Source organism: Ceratotherium simum, chromosome 7 (genome assembly GCF_057802395.1).
Source record: "Ceratotherium simum simum isolate JZ-2026a chromosome 7, ASM5780239v1, whole genome shotgun sequence".
Lineage (NCBI taxonomy): Eukaryota > Metazoa > Chordata > Mammalia > Perissodactyla > Rhinocerotidae > Ceratotherium > Ceratotherium simum.
The window spans coordinates 61,526,759-61,544,938 of record NC_141906.1 but is presented as its reverse complement, the minus strand read 5'-3'; the positions used below and the strand labels follow the sequence as shown (position 1 = coordinate 61,544,938).

Genomic DNA, 18,180 nt, shown 5'->3' with positions numbered 1-18,180 from the left:
GGGAGGGAGACAGGAAGGTAACTGTCTTGGGGAACTGTGGCAGCACTGGATGTGGTTGAGCGGAGGCTGGGGCCTGATTGGGTAGGCTAATCAGTGTTCTAGGGTGGCAGGCAGACTGGCATGGAAACCAGTAGCTGTTGGCCATACTAGCAATTACTTGAAAAGTATTGTTTTTGCTTTCATGAACAGCCTGCTTTTTCAGCTTTCTAAAGAATACAGAAAAGGCAGTAGCCTCAGTGGGGGCCACCAGGCCCTTCTTTTGCTTGAGGAAATTAGGAAACTCAAGCATTCTTTTAAGCCTCTATCACTCGGGTCTTCTAGAGGGGTGGGGGCTCCCAACTCCTTAAATCTCTTTACCTGTGTATACTCTGTAGATTGAAATAGGATAGGAAGAAAGGGGTGAATGTGCTGCGTGCTGAGTGAGCCCAAGTCCGGGAGTGGCGGGGTGGGGTGGGGTTAGTTGTTGACTTTTCCTCCTGGCTGTTGAGAAAGTACTCTGTAGGGAACTCCAGAACAGAGGTGGAGATCTCATTGCATGAATGAACTCCAGGCCCTGGATTCTTAGATGCTATGAAGGTTCATTAAAACCAGTATCGGAGGTGTGGTGACCCTTAAACTTCATATTTTGGCTTGGTGTACTAGGAGGTCACCATCAGTTATCTATCTTACCTCTTGCTCACTTGTCACAACTCGACGTGTTTGCCCCAAAGCTGGACTCTCTCTCTGTGTTGAGGGCAGATAGGTATCTAGGAGCTGCAGGAGTTTTTAAATTTATGTTGATAGGGTAAGAAAAAAAACTTTGATGATAAAACTTTGCCAAAAAGTTTATTAGACATGGGAAGTTGAGAAACTACATGGCTTTGTGCCTAAAATTCAGAATTGACAGCAGATGGCAGTGATGTCTTTTTTGGGAACATTTAGGTGTGCTCAGATAAGTTTCAGAGATGAACTCATCAAATTTTTTTTAACTAAAAAAAAATTATTTCTATTAAAGTGATGGGAATATTGAATATTGATTAAACTTATTAAGTAGACAGTATTATCTGATAATTAACATAGTGTCTCATCTAACTCTTATCTTTATAATCTTTATATTTCTGATCCTCAGCATAGAGTCTGACCCATGGTAGGTTCTTGGTGGGTATTTGATGAATGAATTTGGCTATATTTAAAAGAAACAGTCTCATTAGGCTCATAGGAAGTGCAGCTAAATGATGGAGGCAGTCTTTCCCGCCGGGCTTTCATGAGAATTTTTGAAACAGCATTAGATACCTACTATCCTTCTAATGGAATTGTCAAAGGAGATAAAACTGATTTGCCATCTTGTAGCTAAGCATAAATTGGTACTACCTTAGAAATTAAACTTGTATTAATTTATTGTTAATGATTGAAAATTGTTGCCCTCCCAGGTTATTTTAACTTTTTGAAGTGAAACAGCCTTGTGTGCTCCCTTCAAGCCTTTGTTATTTCCCCCAATGGAAGACTTCCGCTAATCTAAAGAAGGCATTTTCTTGGGTATGGCAACTGTGCAGTTAACTCCTTTTGTGCTGACCTATAATTTATTGTCAAAGTTTATTGAGTATGCAGGTGATATATCTCCTAATTTTTGTCCCCCACTCAAGTCTGCATTAAAAACATGCTTTGCACACAAGGGATGTTTTTGACAGTTTTACTTTGTTACCAGTTTTGTAAATGTGTCCTTTGAGAATCTTCCTAAAATGGCTAAGTTTTTAATATTTTTTTAAAGTCACTGACTATATTTATTGTGACCCCACAATAAGAAATACATTGTAATCCAGTCTATGTACATGTAACAGAGTAGTCCTATATTTTTAACTATGATTTTTTGAACACAGCTAAGTATAATGAAGACTGTTAAAATATTTATGCTGTAGTTTCTTAGTTGATTCACAGTTAGTACTTAGGTTTCATGTGAATATTTCTATTTATTAATTTGTAACAAAGCAATTGCAATTCCTTTTAAGGGCACAATTAGAGAATGAAAAGAAGAAAAGAGAAATAGCAGAAAAAGAAAAGGAAAGAATAGAACGTGAAAAGGAAGAGCTAATGGAACGTCTAAAGCAAATTGAAGAACAGACGCTGAAAGCCCAGAAAGGTAAAAAAAAGTTCCTTTTTGACATTAGATTCAAAATTGTTACTCTGTTGTCAGATGATAGTATTTCCTTACTACTGTTAAATCTTATTTGTCTTATGTAGAATAATTACATTTATTTGCCAAATTAATACTTAGTGGACTCACATCATAAACAGGTTTCATTAAGGCACATTCAACTGTACAATGCTCATATGTTCTTTCTCTTTCATTTAAGCTCTTAAATATTTGCATGTGTACTTTTATTATATATTGTAGATGACCGTATATATTAATTTATTCCTCTTACTGTTCAGGGTTCCATAACAAAAACATATCTTCAATACTTTCTGGCATTTAAACAAAAGCATTTATGCAGTGCTTTATGGATATTTAAGTACTTTAAGGCATCTAAGTAATTTAAAGCATTTTAAGTTATTCTGACTATATAAACTCTTTTGAAACAGTCTCTAAATTTGATTTCAGTATATTAAAAAATACACAACACGTAGAAGTGTTGTGGTTTTTTGTTTGTTTTTGGTAACATGGTTGGAAGAACCTATCTTCTAGAGTATATAACCAAAATGCTATGGTGTGTAGAAAGGATACATTGGATTTAGAGATTGTGGTTTATATTAAGTAACTCTAGGATATTCTACTTTCAAACATCTAATAGTGGGGAGAACAAAAGAAAAAAGGTATTGGGCAAAATGAGATGTTTTCCTCCTTCTTAAGCAGTAGGATCTTGTGGGTAACATGAAATCTACACTATTTATAAAACTAGAATTAATACCTGCTTTCCTGACAAGTCGTAGAATCAGCCAGTAGTTCTACTGGAAATAGAATAAGGTTATTAGTGTATTTAATGTTATTAAATAATAACCTTATTTAAAGTATAAAAATAACCTTATTTAAGGTTTATTTTCATTTCTTACACCAGCCTAGTGGTGGAGCAATGTTCTTTAGCAGTGGGTAGAATAATTTGCAAATGGGTATCGGAGTCACAAAGATTGCTATAAATCCACGAACTGGTTCATCATTCCAATTCTAAGAGGACTGAAAATAATATTTCTAAGAGAAGAAATAGAAAAAACCTGGATTTTATTCTCATTAGAAGCCTCACTTCTCAGAGCTAGAAAAGACCTAGAAACTATTTAGTTCAAAGCCCAGAGGTAGTAAAAGAGACTTTTTTGCAGGCCACAACACAAGGGCAGAACTTGTTTCCTGAGTTCCAACTTGATGCTCTTTCTACTGCTTTACGTGCCTTTTTCATCAATTAAAGCAGACATTCATGAAGTGCTTCCTTTGTGTTGCATTTTAGGATACAAATAGATAGCATTCATGGAAGTCCGTGTGGCTGGCACAAATAAGATATATTATACATAAATATTAATAAAGTGAAGTAATGAATTGGTGCCATGTGACTAGTATAAGCAATACTTATAAAAGTATTCCTTCCTATAAAGGAAGAATGCTTTAAAAAAAATCTAGAATGTACTAAAGTGTGTTTTAAAAAAAGGAAAGTTTAAAGAAATTTATGATACTGGTCTGATTTTAGAGAAAAGATTGAATGATAGCACTTTCATTTACATAATACCTTTTCTGAGAGAATGGCTACTTACTAAATCTTTCAATCTTATTTATTTAGGATGTATAATAAAAATATTAATGATTTACATACAGAAAACTACTCAAGTAAAGAAGCGCTAAAGAATATAAGGAAGATAGAACATAAGAAAGAATATAGAACATCCCTATCAAGACAATTTCAAATCAGTCATCTTAAGGCAGAGCACACCTAATTTGTTTTTTCTTTCTTTTTTCCCTCTAATAAAGCTTTCCCAGGCTGTCCTAAAATCTGCATGATTGTCTTGTAATTTATGCTAAATTCTTATTCAAATGCAGTAACTCTGGCCATCTAAGTCATGATATTTAGTAGATGAACTTAGAATTTTTTGTTTGAGAAGAAACTTTTCTATACTTCATTATTGTCACTTTATTTTTTAAAATTCTTTTATTGAAGTCATTATTATTTGAAATGAGTCACAAATCATTAAATAGAACCATTCCACCATTTTACATTTCCATAATTCATAATTGTTAAATTATTTATCTTCTTTTATCATTTTTTAACCATCTGTAAGATATGTTAGTGACTATATTTGAGATATAATACAGTCAGAATTGCATTCAGTTACTATTTCAACAAATATCAAAGTGAATTCCCACCTTCAAAAAGACAAACCACAGGAAGGAGTTGGGGTATAGTGATTTCACTCATTCTGGATACTTATTGAGCACCTAGTGTGTACTAGGCACTGTTCTGGGTATTGGGCTACAGCACCAAACAGATAAAGTCCCTGCTCTCACATAGCTTGCACTTTATTAAAGACAGCAATCAACTTAACAGATAATAAAAATCATTTTATGTAGTTTTAAGAGCTATGAAGGAAGTAAGCATAATAGTGTGATAGAAGTAGTAGTTGTGAGTAGGAGGGCATTGTCTGCTTTAGATATATATTGTTTACAAATAGGAGCCAAGCTTTAATTCTGTCATTTATTTAGAATATGACCATAAGCACGTCATTTTGACCTCTTGATTTCTTAGGTTCCTAGTTTCTCAAGTGGAAGTAAATAATCTCTAACTTAGTTTTCTGAGATTTTTTGAAATTTATAGTTATATTAAAAAATTTTTTTTTTCATTCAGCTATAGCATAGATACAGTGATGTGCATACATCTTAGGAATAAGGCTCAATGAATTTTTACAAAGTGAGTTTATCCCTGTAACTACCCAGAACAGGATACAGAACATTACCTGCATTTAGGGAATCTCCCTTCCCAGTCATTTTTTCACCACAAATGTGACTTATGTTCTGATTTATATCATCATAGAGTTTAGTCTTACCTATTTTTTTAAAAGCTTTGTTGAGATATAATTCACATATCACACTATTAACCATTTAAAGTGTACAATTTAGTGGTTTTTAGTATAGTCACAGGGTTGTGCAACCATCACTGCAACTTTAGAACAATTTCATCACCCCAAAAAGAAATCCCATACCCATTAGCAGTCACTCCCATTTCTTCCCAGTCCTTCCTCCCCCAGCCCTAGGCAACTACTAATCTAGTATCTAGCTCTATAAACTTTCCTCTCTGGACATTTCAGATGAATGGAATCATGCAAGATGTGGTCTTTTGTGACTGTCTTTCACTTAGCATAGTGTTTTCAAGGTTCATTCATGTTATAGCATGTGTCAAGCACTTCATTCTTTTTTATTGCTGAATAATACTCCATTCTATGGATGTATACTACATTTTACTTATTCATCTTTTGTTAGACATTTGGGTTGTTTCCACTGTGTGGCTGTTGTGAATATGTTGCTATGAACATTTATGTACTGGTTATTGTGCATTCATGTGTTTTCATTTCTTTGGGGTATAAACCTGGGAGTGGAATTGCTGGGTCATATGGTAACTCAATGTTCAACTTTTTGAGGAACTACCAAACTGGTTTCTAAAGTGACTGTACCATTTTACATTCCCACCAGCAATGTATGATTTCTCTACACCCACACATGTTAACATTTGTCTTTTGGATTATAGTCATCCTGATGGATATGAAGTGGTTTTGGTTTGCATTTTCCTAATGACTAATGATGTTGAGCATCTTTCCATATGCTTATTGGCCATTTATATATCTTTGGAAAATGTATTTTCAGATTTTCTGCCCATTTTTCAATTGCTTTGTTTTTTTATTTTTGAGGTGTAAGAGTTTTTTTATATATCTGGGTACAAGTCCCTTATCAAATATCAGATTTATGATTTGCAAATATTTTTTCCTGTTCTGTAGGTTGTCTTTTCACTTTGTTGATGGTGTTCTTTGAAGCCCAGTGGTTTTAAATTTGTATGGAGTTCAGTTTATTTATTTTTTCTTTTGTGGCTTGTGCTTTCAGTGTTATGCCTGAGAATAGTCTTGCCTGTTTTTGAATTACGTATAAATGAATTCACGTACTCTTCTTTTTGCTCAAACTTATGCATGTAGCTATAGTTCTTTTATATTCTTGTGCACCTGTATACCACAGTTTATCCATTCTACTGGTGATGGACATTTGGGATATTTCCAGTTTTGGGCTATTATAAAATAAGGTTGTTATGAGCATTCTTGAACACAGAACTTATGCATTAGTTTTTGGGAGGCACACACCTAGGAGTGGAATTGCTGGGTCACAGCTATGCTCAGCTGTAGTGGATACTGCCACCATTTTTCCAAAGTGATTGTATCACTTTTCATTCCTACCAGTAGTGAATGCAAGTTCATTTGCTCTACATCTTCACCATTACTTCCACCACTTGTTATTGTAAGGGTTTCTGTTTTGTTTTGTTTGGTTGGTTTTTTTAGCCATTCTGGTGAATACAGTGCATTTTCTTGATGATTGATTATTTTGAGCACCTTTGCAAACGCTTATATGTGTAAACTGCCTTTTCACGTCTTTTGCCCACTAAAAAAATAAGATTTTCTTCTTTTATTGATTTGTAGGCGTTCTTACATATATTGTAAAAAATCTTCTCTCCATAGTTTACCTTTTTACTCTTAATGATGTCTTTTAATGAAGAGAGGTTCTTAATTTTAAGTTCCAATTATCACTGTTTTCTTTATGGTTGTGAATATATTGTTCTTTACTACCTTCTAGAAACTTTGTTTTACCTTTCACATTTAGGTCCACAGTCCATATATGTAACTGATTTTTGTAAGTGTCAAAGTATATTTTTTCCCAAATGTATTTCCAGTTGACTCAAACTCATTTATTGCAGACTGTCCTTTCCCCATTGTACTATAGCATCACGTTTTTCACAAAGCCAGAAGACTGTATATGTATGGGTTTGTTTCTAGACATGTTATCTAGAGAGATTTGCAACTGACATGTCTCAGAAATGAGTAAGAGGTATAAAACAAAATACATGCAATCAGTGCACAGTAGGAAGCATATTTCAAAGACAAGGCAATTCTTGAGCTTCCATATTAGAGTTTACATAATTTTTTATAGCATTAATTGTTAATTGTTGCACATTGCATACTGTAATAAATAAATGATAATCATAAAGTTAAGAAAAGGAAAATAATTACTTGAAAAAGTTGTTATAGGGAGCCATTTAGTTTATAACAGGACAGACGATCCAGGAGAGTTCAGTATCCACCAAGATTGGACTCTGTAGTTTCAGTCAACAATCCAGATAGTCTGCGTGTTTCATGGCATATACCTCTGCTCTTATGGTATTGCTAGGTGATGCACCTCCCAGATCATTCCTGGGTTGGTAGTTTTCTCTTTTTGTTTGCTGTATTAACTCTCCTTTTCCTCCCATCTTCTGTAGCCTCTCATTCTAGTTATTCATAACCCTTTACTGAATAGAGAGCTTCTGGAGAGGAGGTTCTGGAGATGGAAAGTTTAAGAGAGGAGGATCAGCTATTGGGATGCCTTCGCCATAAACTTGTGGGTTGAGGATTTGATAACAGTTTCTGAATGTGGTGACAAGCTCGATAACTCTGATTTATCTTCCAAGTTGGCGTTTATATCCAGCTTTTTAATGTGTCCTCCCTACCTCCCCAAGTCTGGCCTTTTTAGATTTTCTTTCCTTAACCTTTCATTCTCAGCCACGGGAGGAGCTTCACATGCTCTTCACATTTGCAGTTTTGCTGGTTATTGAGTGGTTATAAATGTATCTTTTTTGGGGGGAAGGCTTTTTTTTTCAATGCATGATTCTAGTAGTTCACTGTTTTGCTAAAATAAAACTGTAGTGTATGTGGATCCTTGTCACAGATCTACTGAATTTTTACCAGATGTTTCTCTATGGAGGGGCTGTGGGTTGTGGACCTAAATGTTTAAGGTAAAATGAAGTTTCCAGAAGAGAGCGAAGGAGAATATGTTCATAAACATAAGGAAAAGATTGATAAATTGAACTTACGTAATTATAAAGGGAACTCTGGCCCTTGGCATCTTTGCAGAGGGTTTGTAAGATGCATGAAGATCAGTTTCTACATTGTTGTCAGTGTTCCTCTGGACTTAGATTCTTTCCTCATGCTTTGCTTTTTTTTTCAACTCACCTAAATAAGCAGTATCAATCAATGGTTATTTTAACGTCCTTGTTTGCCAACTCCAATGTATGGATAATGGACCTATTCTGCAGTCTGTTTTTCTTTTTTTAGAGGCAGGGAAAGTTGGAGGGAGTTATTTGGTTCCATCTCCTGGTATGCTTGGTAATTTTGGTTGAATGCTCAATACTGTGTTTGAAAAGTTATAGAGACTTTGGATGATGTTATTTTTCTTTAGAGAGGATTTAATTTTCTTTTGACAGGCAGAATATGTGCAGATCATCTTGATGAAGGTGAGCTGGGTTTCAGGCTTTCTTAAGCTTGGTCTCTTTATGGTTTTCTTCACTGCTAGTCTGGAGCCCTTTGGGGGTGTCATCTGAAAGACTGCATGTTTACCAGGGCCCTCTTATCTTAGAGGACCCTGAACTCCAGCCTTTGATTCTACAGCTGCAAGAAAGTGTTGATCTCTCTTCTTAGCTCTTTAGCTCCTTACAGCTTTTTGCTTGTTTTCCTGGTGTCTCACCCCATATGTGTACATTTTAGGAGTTGGCAAACATCTTGAAGGGAAATAGCATGCAGATTTTGGGGCTTGCTTTTCTGTTCACTCTTTTTCAGAATCTTGGCCTCTCAAGACTTATATGCCTCGGCAACTCCAAAGTCTAAATCTCTGTCTTCTCAGTCTGGTAGAATACCGTGGGCCTCAGGCTGTTGCATTCTCTCCACCTCTATTCCACTCTACTGGGAGTATTAAATATTTGTTTTTTTGTATACAAAATAAGCAAATACATAATACACACAAAGATATATTCATTTCCTCTTCTGTCTTACACAAAAGATAGTATACTACATATATCCGTTTGCACCTTGTTTTCAATTAATATAATCTTGAAAGTCACTACATATGCATTCATAGAGATCTTCCTTACTTTTTTTATGGTAGCATGATACTCTTTTGCTTAGATCTAGTACAGATATTTTAAAATTGCTGTTCAGTAGGTAAGTTGTAATCACATTCTTTATTCTATGATTTCTAAGAATTTTGATTATGAAACTTCTATTTGCTTTTGTTTTACGATAATATTAGTTCTTTTCACAGGGTAAAAAAATGTGGTACAATCAGCCCCAAATGTCCGTGGTTCCACTTCCACGAATTCAACCAACTACGGATGGAAAGGCCAACAATTGGTTGCATCTGTAGAGACTTTCTGTTTCTTGTCATTATTACCTAAATAATACAGTATAAGAGCTATTTGCATAACATTTACACTGTATTAGGTATTATAAGTAATCTGGAGATGATTTAAAGTATACAGGAGGGTGTGCGTATGTTATATGCAAATACTACGCCATTTTATATAAGAGACTTGAACATCTGCGGATAGTGAGAGATGACTGTACTTAATAAACTATTGCCCTAGACTGGAAAGAGGAAGAAAAATCTGTAATCCTTTCGGAATATTTTGTTTGTTGATACACTTTTTACTAATACTGTTGCAATCATATAGTTTCCAAGCTTTGCCCTCAGGGTAACATAAGATAAGAGATCATTTGGCTTACAAAATCTTAGACCTGTCAAAATCAAATAATGCTTGGGTTCAAGCCTGATTGAGAAAGAGAAGCTTTCACAAATTTTATTAGCTTGAACTTAGAATAACTTCCCTGATCTACTCCCAGTTAAACACCATAACCATCTACATTAATACAATACTCTTAACGAGAGAAACAGTTTACTTTTGTAGCCTCTAATCTTCATCCTGAAAGAGCTGATATTCTTTTTTTTGTGTGTTAGGAAGATCAGCCTTGAGCTAACATCCATGCTAATCCTCCTCTTTTTGCTGAGGAAGACCGGCTCTGAGCTAACATCTATTGCCAATCCTCCTCCTTTTCTCCCCGCCCCCGCCAAAGCCCCAGTAGATAGTTGTATGTCATAGTTGCACATCCTTCTAGTTGCTGTTGGTGGGACGCGGCCTCAGCATGCGTCGGTGCGCGCCCAGGATCCGCGCCCGGGATCCGAACCCGGACCACCAGTAGTGGAGCACGTGCACTTAACCGCTAAGCCACGGGGCTGGCCTGAAAGAGCTGATATTCTAAAAGAAGCTCAATTCCTTGCTCCCCTCTTCCCAAATGCCAGACCTCAAAACTTGTAGGTTCTAGATTTTTATGAACCAGATAGGCAAAACAAATTGATATTCACCTTTTTCATCTAATCCTTCTCTGCAGTGGTTCTAACTGGATCCAAGGTCTAGAGGGCCTTGTTTTATAGAAATATTCTATTTCATGAGTTCACGAACTTTTTCTGTAAAGGGCTAGATAGTAAATATTTTAGGCTTTGCAGGGCACACAATCTGTGTTGCAGTTATCACCTCTGCTATTGTACCATGAAAGCCATCATGTATAATACCTAAACAAATGAGAGTATTGTATAGCCTCATTGAATGAGGGTATGAGTTCTGATAAAACTTTATTTACAAAAATAAGACATGGGGTAGAGTTTGGTCACTGGGCCATAGTTTGCCGATCTCTGTTCTAACTCAGTTAACTGGAGAGAAAAGAAACAGGAGAGGTCATTTATGGGATATATGGCTATTCAAAACCTTACTTTCTAGAAGGGACTAGAGTAGATTTGAAGTTTTCAGTTTATTTTCAACATTTAAAAAAATTCAGACTTTTAGCATAATTCTTAATATACCACAAAACAACCATTGCCTTGTCTTCCATTCTTCAAATTGATATTTATTACAAAAAACCTGATAAAATAAATATTCCCCAATAATCATCATTTTTCTAAAATTCAACTTTGTAACCCAAACTTATTTTTCTTGCTTGTCTCATAGTACAGAAAAAATTTTTATTATGAGAGAAAATAAAGCATTGTTTTTATTTGTAAATTTTTCTTTAGTTATTTGTTTGCTTGTTTAGATGAATGCTAAAGCCATGAGTGTTATGAGCTTTATTTTATGTATCAGTCAACCAGATGGAAAGAATGACCATAAGAAAAGTTTAACAGGTTAGTTTGATGTCCAAGTTTTAGAAGGCAGATTCTAAAGTGAATAATCCTAGAATTTAGATATGGTGACATCCAGTGTTATATACATTTCATCTTTATAGCCAAATAGCCTCATAGAATTTTTACATTATTTTATCAAGAATTGAAAGCCTAACCAGAGTCATTTTTCTTCCGGTCTCAAAACCTCCCAACTTTTAAGTGCAGTTATTTAAATTAGTTCTGACCAAGACCAAAAAATTAAGATGGTAAGGAGAAGCGTGTACATTAGTGTTAGCTTTTAAACCTCATGACATACAAATTTTCAGTTTTTCCTCTTTTCTGTAGTATATGGAAAGGGAGAGCCATTCTTTGTAAGACATTGTACTATGTCTTCTGTCACAAAATATCCTTGTTATTAAACGACTTGTCAGAATAATATTTAAAATTAGTACTTTTAAACTCATTTAAAAGTTTTTGGCTTTGTGCTAGTAATATTTTCCTTTCTCATTCAACTCATTAGAATAAGAAAAGAGAATAAACTTTATCATCTGTACACTTAGGATTAAAATTTGTGTCATTCATCTCCAAATATTAATTTTCTTCATGCCTGAGGAATAGATGTATACTAGTAACACAAAATTTTCGGTAATTCATATAATTGACATCAAAATTCGTATTTTGAATCAGTAACGATTGTTTTCAGTCTTAATATCGTGGGCTTACTTATCTAGTACTTAGTTTAGATAAGTAAAAACTTATGTAAGTTTTAAAGTGTGTTATTTTATAGATCTTTGAAACAGATGGCAAATTGTTTAGGTCAAAACTTTGGAGAAATTATTTTTTAAAAGATAAAGGATGTGCTGCTAGCTTTATGACGTAACTTGAATGACAAAAGATTTTCATTTCTTTGCATTTAATTGTGTAATCGATTTTTAAAAATTATTAGGCTTTTTCCAAGTTAAAAACAAGGTGTATGTTCATTTGCAGATGTGCTAATTTTTAGAAATAGTACAGATTAGATTCCTTGCTACTATTTTGGCTTTTTTTGATAATGAGAGTAATTGGACTTAAACATTGTTTGGGGGGGATATACATATGTTTGACAGAACTAGAAGAACAGACTCGAAAAGCTCTAGAACTGGACCAGGAACGAAAACGAGCAAAAGAAGAAGCTGAAAGGCTTGAAAAGGAGCGTCAAGCTGCTGAAGAGGCCAAGTCTGCTATAGCAAAACAAGCTGCCGACCAGATGAAGAATCAGGAGCAGCTAGTAAGGAACCTGTCTTAGTTCTGTCTTAGAGAAAAAGAGAAATTTAGACAAAAGCGTGGAGTGAAACTTGTAAAACTAAGTATATTATGCCTTCTGGAAAGCAAACCAAAGATACAAGTAACTTAATAATAAAGTGTGGAAATAAACCTAAAAATTTTATTTCTGCCTTAAAAAAAACCCTACACATAAAACAAAAGATAAATGGAGCCCTTGCTCACAAAACATTCTGATTCACCTAAACTTTGCGTAAGCAACTGAGGTGTTTTGCTTTAGATAAATTGATAATATGTTCTAACTCCTGTAAGATAACTGTAGGCTGTAATTGATTGGGCTTTTGTTTGTTTAGTGGACTTGGAAATAATAAGGAGTATTATGACACTTAGAAGATCCCGTATTTAAATATTGGTTCAGGCATTTACTTGATATGTGTCTTTGGGTCTTTCTGAGCCTCAGATCCCTCCTTTTGAAAAAGGAGTAATACCACCTAATAGAATTGTTGGGGAATCAAATGAGATTATTTGACAAACTATAAAGCGTTATGTAAATACAATTGTTTTCTTTTGTAGGTAGCAAATACATTATTGATAAAAGTTAAAAAATAGCTCCTAAGTAGCACATTTTAAGTTCCTACTACTGAAACAGGAATAACTACTTGTCTAGAGAATAGTAAAATTTTTTTCACTTCGTCTCCTTATTAGCTCCTTTTATTCGCTCATTAGACCTACTATAAATAAGATATTTGTGATCTTAAAAAAATATTACCATTTTTAGAATGGAAGACTAAGAAAAACATAAAACAGCCCAAGCATATACATTAAAGCTTTGGTGACTTGATATAAATTATTGAAAATATATTAAGTTTTTCAGTGTTGGTAATTGTATTGTTCATTTTAGGCAGCAGAACTTGCTGAATTCACTGCCAAGATTGCACTTCTAGAAGAAGCCAAGAAGAAAAAGGAAGAGGAAGCTACTGAGTGGCAACACAAAGTAATCATTTGTTTGTTCATTCACTGTCATTTATTAAATACCTATTTTGTACCCAGCATTATGCCGAATTTATAAAGATGAGTATAAGAGACTGTCACAATTTAGAGGGGAAGAGATACCTGTGTGTATTGTAGTCAATATTAATCTATTGATGTAAGCTGAGTACTTTGAGAACACAGAAGAGGTGATTAATTTCTGTGGGGATGAGGCAGGCATTGGGGAAACTCTTACAAATTTAAGCTGGGTCTTGAATAGTAATAAATTCAGTTTTGGGGTAGGAAAGATTGGGAGTGGTTAGAGACCAAAAAGGTGGTCATTCCAGAGAGGTGGAACTGAATGAGTATAGGAAGTAGGAGAGTACATGACAGATTGGAGGAGAACAAGTAAGCGAGCAAAGCTTAGAGTATAGGTTCAGAAATTTTGAGAGATGTGGCTGGAATGTTAGAGAGGAAATTAAGTTGTGAAAGGCTTTAAATAAATGCCCCACTAAGCAAGAGGATGGGGAGTATCTGTAGACATTGGGCTCTGAAGATTTCAAAACAGGCTTGTAGTATGATGAGGTATGGTTTTATAAAAATAACTTAGCAATCAGTGTGAAGGATGAATTGGAATGGTGGGTAAGATTACTTAAGAGATAAAGAACCAAACTAAGGATGTGACAGAATAAAGAGGAACAGGAATTGTTGAAAGACATTTTGTGGTAAACTCAAAAGGGCATGGCAACCAAATGATTCTATATAAAGTTGAATTAGAGGGATGCAATGAAGATGATACTGAAATTTCTAATATGAGTTTCTAAGAAGATGAAACCACTATTGTCTGAAATAGCACACAAGTGCAAAATCAGGCTTTAGTTGGAGGCCTGGGGGGATTATAAGATCATAAGAGTTTAATTCAAACTTTAAGTAATGTTAATTCTTAAATGGAACTATAATAATAATTTTTAACACCCAAAGGTATATATTTGTATGACTTTTCTAAAATAAAATGTGAAATGGTTTTCTTTCACTCAACTTAAATTTTCTTTGTGCAGTTTAAATTTCATAAGGAAGTTTTTGATATATTGGGAATTATGTATTTGTGTATAGATACCGCCACAAAAGGAATAAAACTCTGTTAACTTACCTGTTACACTACTTTATTAGAATTTTATAGAAACACATAAACTTTTAAAAATAACATACCACATAGGCAAATCCTGTGAATTGTAGAAATTAGAAAATGCACACAAAAGAAAAATCACATTCCTACGAACTAGAATCACTATTTTAACACCTTAGTGCATATCCTTCCAGGATCTTTTCCTGTTTGCGTATGTGTATACAAACACATTTATATGTTCAGAGTGAGGTTATACTGTACATACTATTCCATTTTAGTCAGTTTTCATCTCATCTAATTTTAGACTATATTCAAGGTTTTTTATTATATATAATTGACATATAACATTATATTAGCTTCAGGTGTACAACATAATGATTCAATATATTTATATATTGCAAAATGATCACCACAGTAAATGTGGTTAACATCTATCACCATACATAGTTAGGAAAATTTTTTTTCTTGTAATGAAAACTTAAAATTTACTCTCTTAGCAACTTTCAAATATACAATACAGTATTATTAACTATAGTCCCCATGCTGTACATTACATCCCCATGACTTATTTATTTTATAGCGGGGAGTTTGTACTTTCTAACCACCTTCACCCATTTCACCCCCTGTCCCCACCTCTGGTAACCGCCAGTCTGTTCTCTGTGTTCATGAGCTCCGTTTTTGTTTTTTGTTTTGTTTTGTTTTTTTTTGAAGATTCCACATATAAGTGAGATCATATGGTATTTATTTTTCTCTGCCTCACTTATTTTAATGTCCTCAAGGTCCATCCATGTTGTTGCAAATGGGAAGATTTCCTTTTTATGGCTAAATAGTATTCCACTGTATATGTATACACCACATTTTCTTTATTCGTTCCTCCACTTATGACGCTAAGGTTGCTTCCATATCTTGGCTATTGTAAATAATGCTGCAGTGAACATGGGGGTGCATATATTTTTTTGAGTTAATGTTTTCCTTTTCTTTGGATAAATTCCCAGAAGTGGAGTTGCTGGGTCATATGGTAGTTCTTTTAATTTTTTGAGGTACCTCCATACTGTTTTCCATAATGGCTGTACCAGTTTACATTCCCACCAGCAGGCACAAGGGTTCCCTTTTCTTGACATCCTTGCCAATACTTACCTCTTATCTTTTGGAAAATAACCATTCTGACAGGTGTGAGGTGATATCTCAGTGTGGTTTTGATTTGCATTTCCCTGATAATTAGTGATTTTGAATACCTTTTCATGTACCTTTTGGCCATTTGTATGTCTTCTTTGGAAAAAGTCTGTTCAGATCCTCTGCCCCTTTTTTGATAGAATTGTTAGTTTTTCTGCTTTTGAGTTGTATGAGTTTTTTGTATGTTTTGGATATTAACCCCTTATCAGATATATGATTTGCAGATATTTTCTCCCATTTGGTAGGTTGCCTTTTCATTTTATTGATGGTTTCCTTTGCTGTACAGAAATTTTTTGATTTGATATAGTCCCACTTGTTTAGTTTTGCTTTTGTTGCCTTTGCTTTTGGTGTCAAATCCAAAAAATCTGCCAAGACCAATGTCAAGGAGCGACTAAGTTTTCTTCCAGGAGTTATATGGTTTCAGGTCTCATATTCAAATCTTTGATCCATTTTGAGTTGATTTTTGTATATGGTGTAAGATAGTGGTCCAGTTTTAATCTTTTACATGTGGCTGTCCAGTTTTCCCAACACTATTTATTGAAGGGACTATCCTTTCCCATTGTACATTCTTGGCTGCTTTGTCGTAAATTAATGGACTGTATATGTGTGGGTTTATTTCTGGGCAGACTATATTCAAAATTGACTTAAAAAGTCTTTTATAGCTAATTTGCCAGGCCAGTGTCCAAAGTAGGACTTTGCATTACATGTTTGCTCTAAATCTCTTTTAAGTAGGACAGTTCTTTTTATGGTACTAATTTATTGAGAGACCTGCAGATTGTCCCTCCTCTTATATTTGTCTAGTTGCTTCCTCATGATGTCATTCAGCTTGTCCTTTGATCATTAATACTTCCTGTAAACTGGAGGATAGACCTAAAACTTTGAAGGATTCAAGTTAAAAATTTTTGGCTATGATGCCTCAGAGGTGAGACTTCATATAATTTATCATCCAAATTAGAACATTTTTGAGAGTGAAAGGGAGCGTTATTAATAATTACATCAGGACAACAGTGTAAAGCAAGACTTTTCCAGGCAAACGTGCACAATATGCTCGCTCAAATAATTGGTGATGCTGGGTACTTCTGTTTTATCCTATTAGAAGATAATATCGGGCCGGCGCCATGGCTTAGTGGTTAAGTGCACGCACTCCGCTGCTGGCGGTCCGGGTTCGGATCCCGGGCGCGCACTGACGCACCGCTTCTCCGGCCATACTGAGGCCGTGTCCCACATACAGCAACTAGAAGGATGTGCAACTATGACATACAACTATCTACTGGGGCTTTGGGGGAAAAAATAAATAAATAAATAAAATTATTAAGAAAAAAAAAAAAAGAATATCTAGTTCACCCAACATTAGTAATTTTAATTGATCATTGGATTAGAATAATGACTGATTCCTCCATTGTCTGGTTACATTTTCCTCTTTGTGATTAAAATGTAATCTGTTAGGTGTGGCATTCTTTGGCATTATACTAATATCCATTTCTCATTAACCGTTTGCATAACAATTTTAGCAACAATTGATTATCCTTGCCAGAATTAATAGTTTTATTAGGGTTTGCAAAGTGATGTTTTTAAATTCTGTCACTCCTACCTGTTAACATTCTTCTATAAAGACAGAGCTTTCATCAATAGGGCCTATTTTCATTGCCCTGAAATAAAGTTTCTATTAGAAAGGAAGGATAATTTGATTCTTTTAATTACTGATTTTCAAAGTAAGTTGCTGATAAACTTATTTTTTAATTTTCAGGCTTTTGCAGCTCAGGAAGACTTGGAAAAGACCAAAGAAGAGTTAAAAACTGTGATGTCTGCCCCTCCTCCACCTCCGCCACCACCGGTCATTCCTCCAACAGAAAATGAACATGATGAACATGATGAAAATAATGCTGAGGCTAGTGCTGAATTATCAAATGACGGGGTGATGAACCATAGAAGTGAGGAGGAACGTGTAACAGAAACACAGAAAAATGAGCGTGTTAAGAAGCAACTCCAGGTATTTAAAATTTGCAGTTGTATGCACAAAGTATAGTTTACATTTTCCCCATTAATTAAGATAAACTTATTAAAAAGGATCATTAGATTTTTGGAAGCCTTGAACACTAGCTGGCCTTGTGATTGCTTTGTGAGTGCTTGGCCTAGAGTCGCATTATTTCATGTCTTCCATTGTATGGCCCTGTTAGCACATGCTTATTAGCCTTGTGTAATCAGGCCTTAACTGGTTAGTTATTCCTTAATTATAGCTTGATCTGTGTTAAAAGGTAGATAGTATTTTAATGCTGTGTTTAAAAACAAATGAATTTAATTTTTAAACAATAAAGTATACATTAAAAAGCAATCATAATTTAATAGACTACCTGTATGACATTATATAATCTGAATTATTTGTTCAGCTTTTATAATAGGAAAAGGTCAGTTTATTAAATGTGCATAATTAGAAGAAAATAGGAAATTTTAATATTATTAGACCTTTTGTCCAGATAAGTTCTCT

At 34.5% G+C, this 18,180-nt stretch overlaps 1 protein-coding gene across 2 annotated transcripts in view; it reads left to right on the top strand.

Annotated features, from left to right (window-relative positions):
* RDX (radixin) overlaps positions 1–18,180 on the top strand; it is an 80,808-nt gene that overhangs the window by 43,287 nt on the left and 19,341 nt on the right. For both annotated transcript variants that reach the window (XM_004427356.3, XM_004427357.3), the window contains exons 10-13: positions 1,986–2,116; positions 12,274–12,434; positions 13,329–13,421; positions 17,443–17,685. In XM_004427356.3, coding sequence (XP_004427413.1) covers positions 1,986–2,116; positions 12,274–12,434; positions 13,329–13,421; positions 17,443–17,685 — 628 coding nt within the window. The remainder of the gene's footprint in view (positions 1–1,985; positions 2,117–12,273; positions 12,435–13,328; positions 13,422–17,442; positions 17,686–18,180) is intronic.